At 34.0% G+C, this 22985-nt stretch overlaps 1 protein-coding gene across 1 annotated transcript in view; it reads left to right on the top strand.

Moving 5' to 3' along the window:
• LOC138694613 (cochlin-like) overlaps nt 1-22985 on the top strand; it is a 40132-nt gene that overhangs the window by 14958 nt on the left and 2189 nt on the right. Inside the window, exons 3-7 of the mRNA XM_069818530.1 lie at nt 7581-7772; nt 8704-8860; nt 11634-11839; nt 13986-14195; nt 21011-21055. Of these exons, the coding sequence (XP_069674631.1) occupies nt 7581-7772; nt 8704-8860; nt 11634-11839; nt 13986-14195; nt 21011-21055 (810 nt within the window). The remainder of the gene's footprint in view (nt 1-7580; nt 7773-8703; nt 8861-11633; nt 11840-13985; nt 14196-21010; nt 21056-22985) is intronic.

The following is a 22985-nucleotide window of genomic DNA, read 5'->3' on the forward strand; positions in this document are numbered from 1 at the left end:
GCAATTCGGCAAAACTATATACAAATCAGTCAAATTAAACACTTTTCTCACAACTATGTCAGACTCTTATTACATATTAAACTCATGATTTATTTCTTTAAATTATTGTTATGTTTATCACTGTAAACTATATTGGACTTACGTTTTAGATATCATCATAACATTTGAATATCTGATGATGCTGTATAGGCGAAAACGTTCATATATTTTCTTCAGTGAAATGAATTAGCAAATATTAATTTGCAACAAATGAATAATCACATGATTGAGAAACCTTAAATAAATTTATAATACTTCTATTAACTCTGTTAGTCTAATACACTATAATTTATTACTACTACTGTTTATATTACTATTTTTACAATTACAACTGTAATTAAAATTTTAATAATTCTTTAAACACAACTCTTACTTTGACACGGTATTAATCAGCTCTTAAAGAACCTTGACTTTAATCCATATTTACTCGCTTCTCACTTTATACACAGTAGTGTCTCTTAAATTGAGGTTAGACTACGACACGTTTCTTATTGATAACACCTCATTGATAACAAAAGGACATTCCTGCCATAGATAGGATTTTAGTCATAATAGCCTTAATGTAGCGTTAAATATGCAGCTTAACCATAGCCCATATCTTGACTGTCACTCAGGGTATGTAGGTATTTATTATATCTGTCACTTGTTTTTAGTTTTTCAATTGTCTCTGACCCTAATGTTTCACTTAATGTGATAATACAGTATTGAAAGTTGTGAAAATGCCGGTTAAACTGAAGGACACATGCATGGTCGAAATATTCTGTGAATTTTAAATAGGCCTATTAAAATACATAACGAATTTCCTATAGAGTAGTTTGTCTGTCACTATAATATTCTTACGTGGACAAATCTACTATAAAGGGAAAATGTAATGTAGCGACCTTCATAGCTTGTTCAGAAATTACAGAAAGTGAATTGTAAATATCAAGCCATGCTTTATATTTTTTTCATGCGATGTATAGACCTTTGTTTTATAAATCTGATACACGGAAAAGGAAGTTTCGTTTTTTGTTGTATAGTAGAATGTTAAATAAATAACACGTACAACACAGAATACTGACAACTAGATATTACAACTCCATCGTCTCAACAATGTTTTGTTGTATTCAAATGAAAAAAAATCTTTATATTGTAATGTATATTATTCTTACCATATACTACGTGAGTGTCAGAAGAAGAACGATTTTATTCTTTATATACATCTTAAGTCTGCTTAACGAAACATGTTACTTATTAGCGATGTATGCAATGGAGGGAGAGAAAGAAACTAGCCGCCCTACCCCATTATCTCCTGACTTAGCCACCGGCGTAGCTCAGTCGGCTAAGGCGCTTACCAGCCGATCCCGAGTTGCGTTCGGGCGCGGGTTCGAATCCCACTTGGGCTGATTAGCTGGTTGCGTTTTTTTCGAGGTTTTCCCCCAACCATAAGGCAAATGTCAGGTAATATATGGCGAATCCTAGGTCTCATCTCGCCAAATATCATCTCGCTATCACCAATCCCATCGACGCTAAATAACCTCGTAGTTGATACAGCGTTGTTAAATATCCAAATAAAAATCTCCTGACTTAGTTGCCTCATGAGTTATGTCTTAATTATATCACTTAAGAGTTTCATTCTCTCTTCGGACAGTTGACTAAACAACAAGCAATATTAGTGAGATACGAGAATAAGCGATAAGATTGCTTGAAGACAAAAAAATCATGATGGCCTGACGAATTGAAGAAGCACTCCGGCACATAATGCCCGATAAAAGGGAAAACCCGAGAAAAAAGGGAAGAGATCAGGAAAGAGAATCTATAGAAAGAGAATAACATCTTGTTTTAAATAAATATTCGGAAATTTTATTTGTGTGCTACTTTGCTTGTGCAGAGAAGCCTTTAGCTATGCATGCAGATTTTGGTAGATAGTAATGATTTACTGTTATTGATTAAAGAACTATGCACACTGAAGTGATTTTCATACACACAGAGTGACTGCTGCGGGTAATAATTGTTTGAAGGGATATTGAAGTATCCCAACATCATACATAGATCGAGAAAGCAAAAAAAAAAAAAAAAAAAAAAAAATTATGTCTATTTTGAGTCATATTTTGAAGTAGAATGTTTCTCTCGATTGTTGTATCCTCATACAAAGAAAAGTATTCCATATAAATATTTTGTGGCACAGCGTCCCTGAAATAATATTCTTTCTTTACATTATGTATACACATTACTTAATTTCCATGTAATATGCATCTCTATTTGCTGATAGGCTTGTATGATTACCAGCAAAGTTTGAAGTTTTGCATTGAACTTCGTGTGACTGGAAGATATAATTCTGTCATGTCAAAAACCGCTCACTAAACTGCACAACTCCAGTGCAAACGTTAGCACGTAATAAAACTTCGCATATTGTATTTACGAAAGTCATCCAGCCACATTTGCGAATATTAATGTGAGCTGTTTATGTAAACAGAGTACAGTATACACAGCAGACAACAAGTGAGATGATCTATATCTGTGGCTGCACATAACCTGAAATTTATGTTTTGGTACGAACTTCCTATCTATAGTTATAAACGAGGAAGCAATACCCCCGCTCTGGTGTAAAACAAAAATCTTGGTTTCAAAGCGTTAGCCAATTGTAGCGAATGACGCAACTTCGTGTTGCTGTTTATTTGACGACGTTCGCGCCATTCCATACTTTTGGCCAGACCTTCCCCTGACGTACATTTGAGGGTGGCTTCAATAGACGGTACTAGCTCTTGAAACACACTTTCAAACACAGACAATGCGCTTTACTAGATTAATTCTCCAGTCTTTCTATCTTAGCTATTTTCTGTGTGATTTCAGAACAAGGCATCAAAACGATTCCAACCCCACTTTATATCCACTCACGAAAACTCGGTGTTATGTTTAACTTTTATTCATACTCAGTGTTATGTTTTCATTTTATTACATAAAGATTCGTTTCCTAAAGTCATATAATTTCTTTAATCTGCATGAGGACATTCCAATAGCGTAAGCAATTGAGTAACTATTAGATTTATAAAATACAGTGTTGTTTCGGGTTTGTAAGAAGTGTCTTTCTATCCTTCTTACTCTCTAAACAGTTAAGAAATGTGAGATAAATACTTTCCATCTTCTGTACATTTTCTCCATGCTTTAAGTTATATGATGAATTGCATACATCCAGAGTTAAACATATGTAAAAGGTTAAACACTGCTACATTATAGTTATTTCTTGTAGTAAATTATCTCACGAACATTATAGTTATTTCTTGTTGTAAATTATCTCACGATACATACAAAGTAGAAGATTAAACACTACTACATTATAGTTATTTCTTATTGTAAATTATCTCACGATACATATGTGAGTAGAAGGTTAAACACTACTACATTATAGTTATTTCTTATTGTAAATTATCTCACGATGCATATGTAACTAGAAGGTTAAACACTACTACATTATAGTTATTTCTTATTGTAAATTATCTCACGATACATATGTAAGTAGAAGGTTAAAAACTACTACATTATAGTTATTTCTTATTGTAAATTATCTCACGATGCATATGTAAGTAGAAGGTTAAACACTGCTATATTATAGTTATTTCTTATTGTAAATTATCTCACGATGCATATGTAAGTAGAAAGTTAAACACTGCTACATTATATTTATTTCTTATTGCAAATTATCTCACGATGCATATGTAAGTAGAAAGTTAAACACTGCTACATTATAGTTATTTCTTATTGTAAATTATCTCACGATGCATATGTAAGTAGAAAGTTAAACACTGCTACATTATATTTATTTCTTATTGTAAATTATCTCACGATGCATATGTAAGTAGAAAGTTAAACACTGCTACATTATATTTATTTCTTATTGTAAATTATCTCACGATGCATATGTAAGTAGAAAGTTAAACACTGCTACATTATATTTATTTCTTATTGTAAATTATCTCACGATGCATATGTAAGTAGAAAGTTAAACACTGCTACATTATATTTATTTCTTATTGTAAATTATCTCACGATGCATATGTAAGTAGAAGGTTAAAAACTGCTACATTATAGTTTATATATATATATATATATATATATATATATATATATATATATATATATATATATGTAAGTAGAAGGTTAAACACTGCTACATTATAGTTAATTCTTATTGTAAATTATCTCACAATATATATATATGTAAGTAGAAGGTTAAACACTGCTACATTATACAGGGACATCACTTTATTTTTAACAACATTTTTAACATTAACCTGGCTATACTCGGAAACACTGTTACCCCCTTCCATTACAGGAGTTTGGTGTTACTAGTGCAATATGTAAACAAATCATTTTACTAGCTATAGGAGGAGAGTAAAGTAGTGTATCCACTTATGTTACAGGGAAATGCGATATTACGATTTTCAGTTTGTTTACGGTATTTTATAAAAATACAGTAGAGTAGTAACAGTTTTTTTTAAGAACTCAACTCTTCATTCATTATATATTCATTATATAATGGCTACTTTATTCAGCATATTACCGTACTTTCGATAACTCTAATTTCAGTTCTGCTCAGTCCACACAGATAGGCTAAAGTTATTCAGTCATGCTACACACCGTACCTGTGCGAAATAAGCAGGGCAGGTATTTATGGAGATCGCGAAAATCACGACATAATAGATATACAATATATTTTTACTAATCTTTACGAATTAAGTGATTCTGATTAATAATATGCGGATAAAATAATCACGACAAATCGCAAAATAGAGTTCTAATAGCGAAATATGAACACATTCGCGCATTATTATTGTGTCGTTTTATAGCGAATTTCATATTCTGAGTTCTTTTTTCGGACTATTGTTTCTTTAGAATTTGTTATAATATCGAAGTAGGCTACATTTCATGGTATTCCAGGTGTTCTGATTACATTAGTGAACAAAAAAGACGGAGAATTCAATATTTCGCTAATAATTTGAAAGTGTTAATTTGAGGGCTGCAAGTTTTTTTCGTGTTTAATGCATGTGTGTTAAATACAGTCTCAATCCAACAAATATTGTCTATTGGCCATACCGCACCTTTACCAGAATCCAACGAATCTTTGATATTAATTATTTATAAAGTAATATTCATACTGAGTTAATACTTCAATTTCAAAATAATTGTATTTTTCAAAATTTCCATTAATACCCGCCAAGAGTACAAATCAGTCTCCAACAATCTCCGCCGACACCAGTATTAAAAAACACAAATGATAAAGTTAATCTCCATAAATACCTGTTCCTGGAAATAAGCTTCAATGATATAGGCTCTTTCTTCTAAAGAAAACGCAACCATATTTCTGAAACACGCTATACTCTGGACTGTTTACTTCACTGCTAGCAGACTTCGAATGTAACAGAGGCCGTAAGTTTGTGTGGCTGACGGGAGCAGGAACATTAGTGGAAGGGGTTGGAGTCGAGTACATTCAGAAACGCAGGTACAATAAAAATGCAAGTAAAAATAAAGTGATGTCCCTGTAGTTAATTCTTATTGTAAATTACCTCACGATATATATATATATATATATATATATATATATATATATATATATATGTGTGTGTGTGTGTGTGTGTGTGTGTGTGTGTGTGTGTAAGTAGAAGGTTAAACACTGCTATATTACAGTTATTTCTTATTGTAAATTATCTCACGATACATATGTAAGTAGAAGGTTAAACACTGCTATATTATAGTTATTTCTTACTGTAAATTATCTCACGATACATATGTAAGTAGAAGGTTAAACGCTGCTATATTATAGTTATTTCTTACTGTAAATTATCTCACGATACATATGTAAGTAGAAGGTTAAACGCTGCTTTATTATAGTAATTTCTTATTGTAAATTGTCTCACGATGCATATGTAAGTAGAAGGTTAAACACTGCTATATTATAATTATTTCTTATTGTAAATTATCTCACGATACATATGTAAGTAGAAGGTTAAACACTGCTATATTATAGTTATTTCTTACTGTAAATTATCTCACGATACATATGTAAGTAGAAGGTTAAACGCTGCTTTATTATAGTAATTTCTTATTGTAAATTGTCTCACGATGCATATGTAAGTAGAAGGTTAAACACTGCTATATTATAATTATTTCTTATTGTAAATTATCTCACGATACATATGTAAGTAGAAGGTTAAACACTGCTATATTATAGTTATTTCTTACTGTAAATTATCTCACGATACATATGTAAGTAGAAGGTTAAACGCTGCTTTATTATAGTAATTTCTTATTGTAAATTGTCTCACGATGCATATGTAAGTAGAAGGTTAAACACTGCTATATTATAATTATTTCTTATTGTAAATTATCTCACGATACATATGTAAGTAGAAGGTTAAACACTGCTATATTATAGTTATTTATTACTGTAAATTATCTCACGATACATATGTAAGTAGAAGGTTAAACGCTGCTTTATTATAGTAATTTCTTATTGTAAATTGTCTCACGATGCATATGTAAGTAGAAAGTTAAACACTGCTATATTATAATTATTTCTTATTGTAAATTATCTCACGATACATATGTAAGTAGAAGGTTAAACACTGCTATATTATAGTTATTTCTTACTGTAAATTATCTCACGATACATATGTAAGTAGAAGGTTAAACGCTGCTTTATTATAGTAATTTCTTATTGTAAATTGTCTCACGATGCATATGTAAGTAGAAGGTTAAACACTGCTATATTATAATTATTTCTTATTGTAAATTATCTCACGATACATATGTAAGTAGAAGGTTAAACACTGCTATATTATAGTTAATTCTTATCGTAAATTATCTCACGATACATATGTAAGTAGAAAGTTAAACACTACTACATTATAGTTAATTATTATTGTAAGTTATCTCACGATGCATATGTAAGTAGAAGGTTAAACACTACTATATCATAGTTAATTCATCTCGTGAAACCAAATGATGCGTGCGCCGTAGAATCTTATAATGAGGAAGAGGGCTGCTAGCTGCTAGATAGCTGCTGAAATGACCTTGTTCTAACTCGGGCTATTATAGTACTTGTAGCAATAACACTCACCCTACCCAACTACATAGTGCCCTCTTCGCAGATCAAGTGACACTTCAATAGACTCACCAAAGAGCCAATTGTCTAGTCTACTAAATTGATAACTCATCCTGCCTAAGGTATTTCCGTGGTTTCCCTAAGGTTCTAAGATAAATGCTGGGATGAGCCCTAGAAGAAATGGGCCACGAACCTACAGCCTTCTCCTCACAAAATTTTGGCGTTATTTTTAAACATAAAAATTCGATATAGGCCTAGATGCCTTTGCTAACTTTCACACACGACACTGTTGCATGAGCGAGGAGGGAAGCATCCCAGTCCACTTTTTCATCCTCTCACGCGCAAGTAGGTTCCACGAAATAACGAATGGCCTATAACTCAGTTATCTTTGAAGCTTGAAGAAGAATTACATATGTATCGTGAGATAATTTACAATAAGATGAATGTTTACTTTCTACAGAATGCTCACCTCTGGCTGACAACCGAAACGGAGTTTGGCAGCCAGCTTCCTGTGGCAAAGATACCTCTGAGATAGGCGACCGATGCAGTCTGCAGTGCAATGGTGAATTCGAACTGAAGGGCAGTGCGTTCGTGGAGTGCACAGATAATGGCTGGAACAGCTCTAATGGGGAAAACATTCCCATATGCTTGCGTAAGTATGGAAAGTCATTATACATTCATTATTATTATTATTATTATTATTATTATTATTATTATTATTATTATTATTATTATTATTATTAGTTCTAAAGTTCATGACATTTTTACTTTTATTTTTCTAGCAATTGTTTCCTATTTTACGATTGTTCTAGTTAGTTCCACTGTTTTATTGATATTTTTATTTCTGTCCTTGTGTTTCCTTATATCCATGTATTTATCATTTTGTTTTTATTTTCGTGATATTATTTTCTTCGTAACACAATTATTCCTATTTTTCTCGTTCACTTCATTCCTTCGTGTCCTTTTTTATTTTCTTTCTTGCATTATTTCTTTGGTATTATTACTGCTAATGTTCCTGTTAACGTTAATGTTTTCATAATTGCTCATGTTCTCCTTATTGTTAATGATTTAATTCTTGTTGATGTGCTATTGCTGTCGTTATTGTTGAATGTTCTAGTTATTGTTAATGTTGTGGTTATTGCTAAATTTCTCGTGGTTGTAAATATTTCGTTATTGCTAATGTTACAGTTATTGTTAAATAATATTCCAGTTATTGTTAATGTTACATTTATTGCTAATATTCTCGATATTGTTAATGTTCCCATTATTGATTATGTTCTTATTGTTGTTAATATTCTGATCATTATTAATGTTTTAGTTATTGTAAATGTTCTCGTTATTCTTAATGTTACCGTTATTGCTAATATTCTCATTAATGTTCATGTTTCAATCATTGTTACTTTTTCCGTTACAGTTAATGCTCTGATTATTATTACTGTTTCGGTTATTGTTAATATTTCAGTTATTGTTGGTGTTTTCATTATTTATGCTTTCGTTATTAATATCTTTTCATGTTACTGCCCTTATTGTTGTTGCCTTTTATTGTTTCTGTTGTTAAATATTCGTCTATTTTTTGTTCATAGCGCCTGTGTGCATTGGCGAGAACATAGATGATGACTTAAACAAAACACTGTCCGTAAAGGCAGGATTGCTGTTCATTCTAGACGAGTCGGGAAGTGTTCAGGAATCCGATTTCATAAAGACAAAGGAATTCGTCAAGAAAATCATTTCCAAATTCGAGTGAGTACGACTGAAGAATTATCACAGTCTAGTATATAAAGTCACGAAGCTCAATACGTAGTAAATATGCATCCTAAGGTAGTTGCTAAACACTAGGTTTGCTACTATCGCCTCATTACAGATAATGCGAAATAGTACCGGCAGAGTCTATTGTTTCTAGTACCCTCAAAACTCAAGCTTCATGACTGTATATACTACGTAGACTGTGGTATTATTATAATAGTGTTAGATTAAAACATAATTTTATTAGACAATCTGCTGTTGACCTATCCTAATAATATTATTTTACTTTATTCGACAAATACCGGAAGTTGCCTATGTGAGCGACTGTCAACTCCTGTATTTATATTTTTATCCATGATAGGTATCTAACCTGGCCTTTATTTCAGCGTCCTTAGCAACCTAAACAGTGGCTTTATTCACAGCACAGAATTTAAAGTTTTAATTCACTGCTTTGAAATAAAAACTTTCTCCATGACAACCAGCACATTAGAAAACATAAAATCCATACACTCATTCATTTATAACTTCCTCACAATAACACATTAAAAAGAAAAGGCGTACAATTTAAAATTAAATTTAGATATCGATAATGAATATCTGCTCCAGAAAATGAAGAACTATCGTATGACTAGAGCCCTTTATGGATATAATATATTATTTTGAACTTTGGTGAGTCATGCTTGCAAAAGATATATACCTAAATTTTCATTCAGTTCAGTTTCTTATGAGCTGATTCCACAGTAGGTAATATTGATAAAAAATTAAAAGTAATAGAATAAATGTAATATGAAAGGAATTCAAAAGAATAAGAATTGAGAAATTATTTAAATTCCAAGCCAAATATAGAAGAAGTAGAAGACATCCATGGAGAAGATGGATAGGAAAATTTTTCTCATAATTCTTTAAATACATTGTTTTAATCCCATAACTGAAGCAGTCATCTAAAGATCCTAAGTCTGCTCTGCTGCTGCTGCTGCTGATGATGATGATACATCCAGAAGTATATGCTTGTCCACACCTGTGGAGTAACGGTCAGCGCGTATGGCTGCGAAACCAGGTGGCCCGGGTTCGAATACCGGTCGGGGCAAGTTACCTGGTTCAGATTTTTTCCGGGATTTTCCCTCAACCCAATACGAGCAAATGCTGGGTAACTTTCGGTGCTGGACCCCGGACTCATTTCACCGGCATTATCACCTTCATATCATTCAGACGCTAAATAACCTAGATGTTGATACAGCGTCGTAAAATAACCCAATTAAAAAAAAAAGTATATGCTTTGATAATAGATGTTCAACACTAAATAGTTAAGGTTTCCATTTCAGTATCTACATGCATAGTTGCGTAATGTTATACGACTCTACGCCTGACTTTCCGGCTACCAAACAGACAATGAAGCCAGAGATGTTGCCGTTGTTTCGGGGGAATAGGTTTTGCTAAAAGTATATTTCTGTGTTTACGGTCCAAGGGTTGTTTGTTTTCACAAATAATCTTCTCTCAAAGCAAATGTTTATGTTTTGGGTTTGTTTGTTTCATACCTCGCACTGTTCATTAAGTTTACTCCTTTAATTTCAACAATGGTGAACGGGGATTTGTCAGATATGACATTTCTGAAGAAATTAATAAGACACACACTCATGAACTAAATGAAGATCAAGAAGAGACTTTGTGTGTACTGTATAGAATATAATAATAATAATAATAATAATAATAATAATAATAATAATAATAATAATAATAATAATGGTTTATTCAACCTGGCAGAGTTAAGGCCATACGGCCTTCTCTAACACTCAACCAAGATTAAAACTGCGTTACAAAAAACACTACAAATTTACAAAGTACGCTACAATTTTACACAAAAAACTGAATAAGATAATAATAATAATAATAATATAATGTCATATATAATAATAATAATAATAATAATAATACTAATAAAATGATGCTGTAATTTAAAGCCACAAAAATATTTTAATTTCGTAGTTGGTCATCAATATTATCTACAGCTGCAAGCGTCCTCGAGAAACTTGGAAACGTGTCCCACTCCGTAACGTTGTCGTTTAGGGCATCACGCCTGGATTCGCGTTATGGAATCAGCACTGGTTCGATTACTCATAGGGAAAGAATTTTCTCATGAAATTTCTGCCACTGTATGGGACCAGTGCCCATCCAGTATCGTCATGAATTTTTAAAAGTTACATTAGCTAGCAGGGGAGCGCGGTAGCCGCGTAACGCTGCAAAGCCGGAAAGTCGCGGGTTCGATTCTTGATGGAGTCAAGGATTTTTCAATTGGTATCACCTTTTCGGTCGCACTATGGTCCTGGGGTCTACTCAGCCTCTAACGGAAATGAGTACCAGGGACATTTTCTTGGAGGTAAAAGCGGCAGGCATGTACGATTGAAATCCCTAGTGCCATTAACTTGCCAATTGCCTGTAAAGGTGGGAGCCTTAACTTCTCGCCACCCACCCTCTGGCCCGACCAGCCTGTTATGAGTTTGCCTTTACGGTAGCTAGCAAGCAAAATCAGGTTTAGAATTCCAGCTGTTACGGCTGTAGGAGATTGTCATGCTTACCGGTATATACCCCGTACTGGTTGGTTGATCGTTCACCTCTGCTTAGGCATGTGGACATGAGGCCAGCAGTCCTTCATGGGCTGTCACGCCAGAGATACGGCAAGCTTAGGGTAGTGGTACTACACATAAGTAGGCCTTAAAATAGAAAATTCTCTCTGCTTATTAATCTTACGACCACATTTAACGTTGTGTTTCAGACTGTCTGAAAATCGTTCTGCAGGTGTAATCACATTTTCAAGCACCGCCGTGGAGAGGATTCGCTTGAGTGAGAGCTCTACGTCAAGTTTCTTGAGCGCTGTGGACCGCATCGACTACAGAGCCGGAGGCACGGACATTCTCAGTTCTCTGAATGCCGCTCTTAACGAGATCAACAATTATGCCATCCATAATCTCACACTTGTGTGTAAGTGTCTCATAATTCTGTGCAACTCGCTTAATTTACTATTATGATGTAAGAAAACTGTTCTGAAATTGAGAAGTTTACTTTCAAACTTCACCTAAGTCACTTTTTTTTTCTTTTTGTGTTAATATCTCTTACTAGAATTAGATATGTCGTTGGCTGAGAACCAGACTGTTCTAAGTCCAATTTTTTATAAGAAAGAAATCTGTGTTTCATTGTGTTCCAGTTCTTGTCTGCATATATGAATCGAACAAAATCGTAAATATTCTTCTCCATAAGGTTGCTATGAAGCTATTCCAAATTGTTTCATGAAGCTTTGAATGTCAGGAGGTTAAAATAGCTTTCCTGAAAAGAAATAGTATAATGGACTTGGAACAGTCTGTTTCTGAGCTATCGATACGTGCTTCAATATAATATCAATCAGAATTCCCTTAAGTTACGTTAAAATTATATTGGGAAAATTCCATTTTCTTCCAAAGCCCACCCAAGTGATGAAAAAAATTTAATTCCGAATACATGTAGCCTATATTCTCTGACTTCATTGATTGCTGCACAATTCTGATCGTTGTTGATTTTGACATTTTAAAGTTAGCCCATAGTTATTGTAAAGAAAACCGTTGGGAGTGTAACTGCTACAATTTGACTATCTTATTGAATAGTATAAAATGGAAGGTGAAGTACAGTAGTAGATTTCAAAAGTCAAAAGGGAAGAAAAAGTTCTAAAGATGACGGAACTGGATAAAGAAGAAAAAAACAAACAGCCAGAAATAGTAAAGAAGCCCGTCGTCCACCAAGATTGAATTGCCAGTATGACCATAGTGTAAGTAAAATGACATCAAATATTTATCGGTACTGATAAAATTTGTGGACGTCAGTGACGAAGAGCGAGCTTTCTATGAAGAGGCACTCAGTACTGTACCCTCCGAGAGCAAAGAGGGTCAGGTATTTTACCAAAGTGCTGAGGAACCATTCCTATAAGGTATTCCGTAACTGACACTAAAAGAAAGATTTTTGTTCAATATTCAATAATATATTATGTTCGTTAATTTCCCTGGGAATGTAAATTGTTCAAGTCAAGTGTAATTAACATAAACTAGTTTATTTTTGTCCATTACTGTGAATTTTTTCCTTAAATATAATAACTTAATTGGTTTCTGGAAAAAATTATGATTAGAGAAGTCATTTGGACCTTAAAGCTAAAAGATTTTTTTTTTTTTTCATACTTTAGTATAGGGATGCAAAATTCACAGAGATAGAGGTGGAAGCATGGGGAAAGCATTGGTTCCCCTTCCATAGTCCACCGACGTTGAATGACTTCTCCGTGACTCGTCTACAACCATGTGGCGGATTACAACAAACTCGTGCTCACGGAAAAAATGACGAAAGTTTCTCCGACCATAATAATTATAACAATAAACTGTTCACAAATGAGACAACGTGCTTTGTGATTATTTTGAATACAGGAGTATTAATTTTTTTCCAGTGCTCTTTAAACTAGTACTCTCCGACCGATATTGCTCCAAATTCCACCTCTTTACAGTGAATACAAATCTTCTGTACCTTGTCATGTGGATGTCGCGTGGCCTTGAGGACAGGGATGAATGACGTGTGCGGTTCGTGACGTATGCTCCAATTGGAGCGGAGTTCTGCATCGCTGCTTTAGTATGTTATACACAACAATACGTAACGGATTCAGTTAAAATAAATTACATTTAAAATAGAACAACAGTTGTATACGTTTTTTGAAAATTACTTAGGTGGAGTTTGGAAATAAGCTCTTCAATTGTCTATGGAAAGCACTTGAAAACGTATTCTGCTTCTTGCTTACTGCACTAGTAGATATAAACGTTTAACAATTTCTGAATTTTATGACGTATTTGATTTGAATATAAGGTCAAGATTATTTTTATTGATTTTGGTTGCTGAAGAATTAGTATTTAGTATTTATTTATTTAACCTGGAAGAAATAAAGCCGTCAGGCCTTCTCTGCCCCTCTACCAGGGAGTCTATTAAGTCATCAGAAGCAATGGAATAATGTTTTTAAGCACTTAAATGAACTTCTGCGTCTGCAACAGTCAATGCGAGTGGTAAAATGTCGGCACTTCGAAACGAAAGCTTGCAATTTTGTTTGATTTTGTCGTGTTTACAGTTCTGATAACGGATGGAGACAGCACGACGGACGGGACCCCAGCAGCTGACAAAATAAAAGCCGCTGGTCATCCTCTTTTCACAATTGGAGTGGCGCAGACCAGGCTGTTACACTTGGAGTCATTGGCATCTGCTGGGGATAACGGCATCAAACATTTCTTCCATATCCGAAGCTACGCAGTGCTCGAGTCCATCGGACAGTACATCAATCGTAAGTTTTGATTTATGAGATATTCATTTTAAGGTTTGTAGAATCCAAGTTACTCACGATCATAGTACGGTTCGTAAGGTTGGACTGATGTCATGTCAAGGAGGTCGGCTTGATGCAGAGTTTCTATCTGAGGCAACACAAAAGTTCACATTATCGATTGTCTTTTAGAGGTAAAAGGGGAACGTAGGCAAAAATGCAGTCAGTTACAAAATATTTTTCCATTAATACAGTTTTCATTGCAGAGAGTTGCAATTTCTTATGCCCGTTATAAGTGAATTTCTTTAGGTCACTTTTTCAGCACATAGGGTACTTTTTTTTAGTTATGTTAAAACAGCATGTTCCATTGCGTACAAGTGTTGCAATACTACATGCTATGTTTACGTTACATATATGTATAGTTCACAGTTCATAGTTCGTAGTAATTTAGCAGTACAATATTGCAATATATTTTTTATTTAAATTTAAATATACAGAATAAAGAATATATAATTACAAACAAACAAGAGAAATAGAAATAAAATAATACAAACAATATAAAAAAGGAGATACAGTAGTATTAACAAAATTTGAGACCGAATGAGCAGCGCTCGTGTTCGGTCGCAGTTCAGATATAATATTAATAGGCCTATAAGATAATATAAAATAAAATAGGAAATAGAATTAAAATTACAGTTACAGAAATTATATAATACAATATTAATATAAGAGAAATATAGGAAATAAAAAAATAATAAAAATAAATAAGTAAAATAAAATAGGAACTAAAATTTAAATTACAGCGGCAATGGAATTATATAATATAATATTAACACTAGAGAAGAATAATATTGCACGTGAAAAGTAGGACTATATATTTAAAAATTATAGAATACAAATATAATATAGGTTGATTAATTCATACACATAGGCTATAAATTTATTTAATCAAATTGAAGATATTAACACGTTTCTAATTTTCTTGTTATATGTTAGTGGGTTACATGTTAGAAGTTCTGGGTGTAATTTAGTTAAAGCATTGTACAATCGAGGGCCAAAATTAGTGCTATGCTTTAGACCAGCAGATGTGAGACTTTTAGGTTCTACTAATGTTGAATTAATATTCCGTCTTGTGTCATAATTATGTGTCTGTAATACAAACTTATTATGATTTTTATGATAAAATTTTAACAGCGTATGCTTATAAATTTGTTCAATATTAAATACATTAAATTCAGAATAAATTAATTTAATTGGATAATCGAAATGTTTCTTCAAACAAATTTTAATTATTCGTTTTTGTAGTAAATTTAACAGACTAAGATTAATTTTTTGTACTTCCACCCCAAACAATTATATCATATTGAATGATAGACTGAATAATGGCCAAATAAACATTTCGTAGAACTCTAATGGGTAAGTAGCATCGAAGATTAACGAATTTATAAATTGTTTTACGAAGCCTCTTACAAAGATAAGTAATGTGATGAGGCCATTTTAAATTCTGATCAATAATGATACCCAGATATTTCACATGCTTGGCTTCTTTCAATGGTGGACATTTACAACTTTTGGGATCTAAACAATTTTCACTGTGTATTATTAGTTTATATTCATCACTAAATTTTAAATTTTGAACACTGGCAGCTGTTAACGAAAAAGGAACTAAAGTTGATTTAGATATATTTAAAGAAAGGAAGTTGGAATTAAGCCATTTTTAACAATATTAGCACCTATTAGCATTTCTATATGTTTCTTGCCAAGAAAAACCACTGAAAATAACTACTGTATCATCCGCATATGAATATACAGATCCATTAAATGTTTCTAAATTTATATTTAGCAGGTCATTAACATATATTAGAAATAAAATAGGTCCCAAAATTGTTCCTTGCGGTACACCTATATCAATATATTTGTATTCACTAAATTGATCTTCAATTTTGGTCATTTGCCTTCTGTTACTAAAATATGATTGGAATATGCATAGACAGTTAAAAATATTCAATACAATCCGCAAAATAAATTAATAAAAATTTATCTACTCTACATAATGGATGATCAGCTAGCCAATTATAAAGGTTACGCCTAAATACATTATAAGACAATGTTATACAAGTGTTGCAGTATTACATGCTATGTTTACATTACATATATATTATATAGTTCAAAGTCCTTAGTTAATAGTTCATAGTCATTTAGCAATACACGATTGCAATAGACAGAGTCAAATTTAAATTATACATTAAAATCCACAATTTTAAAATATACATTACAAATCCACAAATTAAAAATAAAAATTTATCTACTTTATACAATGCATGATCAACTAGCCAATTCTAAAACTTATGATTTAAATACATTATAAGACAATGTTGTACAAGTGTTGCAATATTACATGCTATGTTTACATTACATATACTATACAGAAGGTCCCAAATTGCTGTATACACATTTTGAAAAACTATTTCTCAGCAACGAGATGAGACAGAAATACGATTTTTCCGTTTTGTATTCCTTAAGCCCGTACTTGTTCAAAATGGCCCCCTTCCGCCACAGTACACTCCCAACAACGATGTACAACAGAGCGACATACCAACTGGATTGTTGCTAATGGAATATCATTATAGGCATATTCAATCTGAACCCTGAGTTCCTTCAGTGTTTGCGGTTTTGTGGCGTACACTGTGTCCTTTAGAACTTCCCATAGGTAGACGTCTGGAGGGGTTAAATCCGGAGATCGTAGCGGGAAATCCGCAGCACTTCCTCTTTGTCCTATCCATCTCTGATTGAGTGTGCGATCGAGAAAATTCCTCACATTGGCGTGAAAGTGAGCTAGAGCCCCGTCCTGTTGAAAGTAAAACCCATTTCCATTCTCATTAGACGTGGTATCGTGGTTTCCAACATTTGCAGGTATTTCTCATCGTGACAGTCCTTTCGAAGAAGTACGGCCCAGTTAATCCTCTGGAAGACAGACCACACCATACTGTTACTCCTGGAAGTTACTGTTACGCCTTTTCTTGAAAGATGTGTGGGTTTTCGTTAGCCCAGTACATACAATTGTGCCATTAAGTTTAAATGTGGCTTTATCTGACCAAACAATTACGTCTTGAAATCTTCCCTTTCATCAAAAATGTTCAAGAACCAACACTCTCGTTATCAGTAGAACTTCTCTTTCTTCCGCACCGTCCTTTCAACACATCTTGCACTGTTCCGTCGACTTCAAACTTGTCTCGGATTCTTGTGATAGTTAACCTTGTTGGTGCTTGTATTCCAAATTCAACACTCCAACGTCGTTGAACCTCAACAACATTCTCCACTTTCCAATAACATTTCAGTATTCACTTCAGTATTCGCACCGCCATGTTTGTTTATAAACAGAAGAACATGTTTCTATGCTTTCTATTGCCTTCTGAATCATAAACCGCAAAAATCGTATTTCTATCTCATTTCTTTGCTGTGAAATAGTATTTCAAAGAGTGTATACATTAATTTGGGACACTCCGTATATAGTTCACAGTTTACCGTTCATAGTTCATAGTCATTTAACAATACACTATTGCAATAGACGGAGTCATATTTCAATCATTCTTTACAATTCCACAATTTAAAAGCGTAAGTATAATTATTGTATACTTATTTGGATTCATGTTTACATTGTGTTAAAATTTATTGATTGTATGGTATGAACTTTTATTGCACTTTTTATACACTTCATAACCCAGAGGCATTTTTATCCAAAAATATTTAAGATAGAGACTGAAACTTTTTATAAAATTCCACTTAAATACAAATGTTAATGGTTAGAAAAATGTTTTTCTATAAACATATCTTTGAAAAAGTCTTAATTTTGACAAAAATTGCTCTAGAAGCAATGCTGGTGACGGATGAATAGTTATTTCTAAGTAAAATTATTAAAGTATGCTAGAATAAATTTTTACATCTTGGTTACATTGCATTGTGTGAGAAATTTCATGACTGTAGTCCCAGTAGTTTTGGAAAACAATGTAGCCTATTTAAACAAAGAAAATTTAACATTCCGATAAAGTTACTTTAAAGTCTACTATACCAGATGTTTTTCTTGCCCCTACTTTTTCGGAATGTATGCAGCACTGCATTTTATGAGGTGGCATTGGAATTCAGGTGACCTTCGTTTAGGGAAATCTACCTGTATACAATCCAGATGTTTTACCCCTATTTTACTGGTGACTTTTATAAACAAGGGAACAGTTAGTTGTAGGTACGAAACTGCCTCCACGAGTGATACGGATGCCGGCTGAAGGAGCACAGATTCGTATTTACGGCACTGCCTGTGAATGTGTGGGACTATATAACTTTAAACAGAAAAATAGGGGCAAGAGTTACACTCTGTATATGCATCTGTTGGTATTTAAATTTTAAAGAGCATTTCTGGGTAGATTTAGGCCTAAACGTATCTAATAATGCCAAAATCAAAACAATATTTGTTAAATAAGTTTGACTACAGCCCTCCTTATGTAAGAAATTATATCTGTAAACATTTTTATGCAATTTAACAAGGTAAAGATTTATGAAGACATGTTATTCAATACGTAATGCACTAACTGAAATATTATTATCCTCATTTAAGTCAACGCTTATATCGTAAGAATGTAAATCGACAGTTACGTTTGTTGGTTTAATAAGAGACAAGAGCGGCAAATGTATAGAATGATGTCCATTTTTAATATTACCACTTTCCAATCTACATGAGGACTGTAGTTACCACAACATATTGTAAAGACATACCACTTAAAATATGTTTCTCTTCACTTCAAATGGTGATAGTGATAACATTCATTTATTTATTTACTCACTTATCCATTAATATATTTATTTTCCCGTTCACCATTCCTTCCAGTAGGCAGTAGGCAGTTTCGTTTTAGCCACCGACTCAACCAATTTCTTTTTCTCTTCCTGATAAGTTTCAGGATTATTATTTCTTTACCCACTCTTTCCAACAGCTTCATTTCTTATTCTGTCTATCTATTTCACACCCTCCATTCTTCTCCATATCCACATTTCAAATGCTTCTACTTCTTTGTCTTCACTTCGTCGTAATGTCAATGTGTCTGATCCATACAGTACTATATTCCACATGAATGACTTCACTAGTCTCTTCCTTAGTTCTTTTTCCAAAGGTCCGCAGAAGAGGTTCCTTTTTCTATTAAAAGCTTTCTTTGTCATTGCTATCCTCCTTTTGACTTTCTGGCAGCAGTTCATGTTACTGGTTATAGTACACCCCAAGTATTTGAAGCTGTTCACTTGTCCTACTACTTCATATCGAATTCGCAAGTTGACCCTCTTTAGTTTTCTTTCGATAACCATGGTCTTCGTCTTGTTTGCATTTACTTTCATCTGAAGCCGCTCATAGCTGTCATTTAGCTCCAGTCGCATGTACCTTAGCATTATCTCCTCGTCTGCTAACAACGACTTATCATCAGCAAATCTGGTGCACTTTATTCTTCTTCCTCCTACTATCACCCCTCCCATGTTCTGAAAACAATTCTTCACTAAATCCTCCAAGTAGATGTTGATCAGGGTTGGTGAAAATGGGTATCCTTTTCGTACACCTGTCTCTATTCAACTTCCCTTTGACAGTTCTTCTCCTTTCCTGACTTCTTTATAATAATAATAATAATAATAATAATAATAATAATAATAATAATAATAATAATAATAATAATAATACTTACTTACTGGCTTTTAAGGAACCCGGAGGTTCATTGCCACCCTCACATAAGCCCGCCATTGGTCCCTATCCTGAGCAAGATTAATCCATTCTCTATCATCATATCCCACCTCCCTCAAATCTATTTTAATATTATCTTCCCATCTACGTCTCGGCCTCCCTAAAGGTCTTTTTCCCTCCGGCCTCCCAACTAACACTCTATATGCATTTCTGGATTCGCCCATATGTGCTGCATGCCCTGCTCATCTCAAACGTCTGGATTTGATGTTCCTAATTATCTCAGGTGAAGAATACAATGCGTGAATAATAATAATAATAATAATAATAATAATAATAATAATAATAATAATAATCCGTGGCGCTACAGCCCGTGAAGGGCCTAGACCGACCAGCCGGCTGCTGGCCTCACGCCCACATGCCGAAGCAGAGGTGGACGATTATCCAACCAGAATTGAGGTTTCATGTGGTTAGCACGATGATCCCCCCAGCCGTTATACCTGGCATTCGCAACCGCATTTCGCTACCTATTGTAGCTCCCCAAGTGCTTCACGATGCTGGGTGGGCCTCCACGAGGACTCTGTCCTGACTTTGCAAATACTACATTTATAACTTAAATTATCACATCTATGTTGACATAAATTGGAAATTTTATTGCATCTGGAGGCCGGGGAAATAGATTCACAATTTGTTGCTCAGAGCGTTCAGCTCGGCTCCCGGTCGGAGCACAAGCATCGAGACACGCTTGCATGGCCGGCGTGGATTACGTCATTATCGATCTGTAACTTCCCGTGTATTTTTATTCATATACCCTTGATTAATGTTAGCATGTAAACAAATGAACAAACACGGTTTAGTCGTCCGCCTGGCGTAACAAGCCCCACAGAGTAGGCGACCTCTCTGGTCTCACCCTGATGACGGAACCTGTACGTAGTTCCGAAGTGTTGGAAATGTCAAGTTCCAGGATACGCTGGATTGTCCAAAAACAAAACTCCAATCCTTTATTGCTTGCTTTCTTTAATAACTAGTGTAACCTATCCATTCTGAATGCACGAAATAGTGCGTAGGTTTTCCATGCCGAAGATACGAATTTAAATTCTATTGTCTTCTTGACTTATTCTTTTCTTTTCAGCTCCTAGTGGGTCCAATAGCTCAGAAGACAAAACGCAGTGTTTGGGTAAGTATGACATAAGTCAATTACTTAAATGTTGGTTCATATCATATACAACATTAGAGTAGTATATTGTTCCTGGTTTCATGATTCCAAACATCTTAACTAAGTCTAGGTGGATTTTTTTTATCTCGGATTCTACATGTTGTAGTTAGTACTTTGCATAATTATATCCTAAATTACTTTTCTTCATATGGACCAGGAAATTTCCTGTCTATTTTAAATTATTGTTATCGTTGTAATGTCTGATTTTTCAGTTCTCTTTTAATATCCGATCTTACAATAGCTATTGTAACTTTAATTAAATTCATGGCTCTCGTATTTTCCCTCAGTCTTACTTACGCTATATTTTTTTTTGTCTCTCCATATGCCATTGTAGTGTAGAAAGTTTAGCACTATAATTGGGTTACATGACGTGAATTAAAAGCAGAAGGTAGCAACCTCCAACAACAAGTCTACACTATCGCTTGTGAAGCAGTCGATTATCATTGCAATTAGTAATTACTAATTTGCTTAAAGCAGTGACCGGCATGTTCCGTGCTCTGTGACGTCATACCACGGAGCCGCCACGCTTTTTGCTCGGCAATCTCTGCATATTGAGCATTGCGAGGAGAGAAGGTTCAACTGAACAGTGGTGGTACGGCGCCTATGCAATGACAGAGCGCGATCCATTCGTCTGAGGTAGTATGGGAACAGCACAATACAATATATTTGTACGAAAACAAAACTGTACATCCGTGATAAATCAATGTAACAAAATATTTTGGTTTGTAATCAAATTGAATATACTTATAATAATATGAAATTCATAATACAGCCAGCTGCAGAAGCATTCGCATTATGTAAATGAGGCTCCGAAACTGCTATAAATATACAAATATAGAAATAAATAATTTAAGCAGTACTACAACACTTTGTCTACTCGGAAACTTGAAAACAGTTCAAGTGTTTTTAACAGACATTTTCCTACGCAATATACAGATTGAACTATCTAGGCCCTAACTTGGTGAGTAGTATGCAAAGTATATTTCAACTTTTGAAACACACCATCACTTTGTGTCACTATCGTGCCCAAGCTAAATGCTTTGTCGAGATCAAACTGTGTTATGGAGTATGGAGGAATGGCGAAGTGTTTGATTTGTGGCAAGCTGTTTCAGCATGTACAAAAATTCAATATACAATGCCATTATTCTGTACGCCACACAAATGATTATGGACAAATATGGGGGAGAATATCGACAAACACTGCTGCAGCAATTGAAAGATAAATTGTTAAGTGAAGCTAGGGAACATACTCTCAGTGAATCAATGGTAAGCTTAAGGCTTAAGATATAGGATTTCACTAGCCATTGCAAGGAACATGCGTTCTTTTAATGACGGGGACTTTTGCCAAGAATGTTGCCATCATGAATGCAGAGTAGTTATTTCCTAGCAAAATACAGGAATGTGATTCCATCAATTTATCTCCAAGAACTGTCGTATCATTGCTGCACTGACGCCACTGCGCTGGTGCGTGTTAACAGTAATACGACTCAACTGCTCGCTCTTCCAAGCTCTTGAGGTCTGACTGGCTCTTACGTCATAACTGCAGCTTCTGCCGGCCACTGGCTTAAAGAGAACAGAGTACTTTGCGGAACTGCAAACAAGACAGGAAAGTAAAGAGATAGACTGCAATCATAACCGTCTTTATTATAAACGTCGTCATTGGTGTTACTGACTGTAATTTCCATGCTTATTGTTGGTCTAACGATATCTTTCTGCTCTATACATTTATGAGCAGGATATACAGGGTGTTAAAAACCTAACTTCATAGATACTACTGAAACTTTAAAAATCATACAATTGAAAACCTCCCCGGAAAAGGACATCAATTGAAGGGTTCAGAGCCATAGTGGGCCAAGCACCATTTATTAAAAACGGAGAAAACAAGGTTTAA

Source organism: Periplaneta americana, chromosome 2, assembly GCF_040183065.1.
Source record: "Periplaneta americana isolate PAMFEO1 chromosome 2, P.americana_PAMFEO1_priV1, whole genome shotgun sequence".
NCBI classification, from domain to species: domain Eukaryota; kingdom Metazoa; phylum Arthropoda; class Insecta; order Blattodea; family Blattidae; genus Periplaneta; species Periplaneta americana.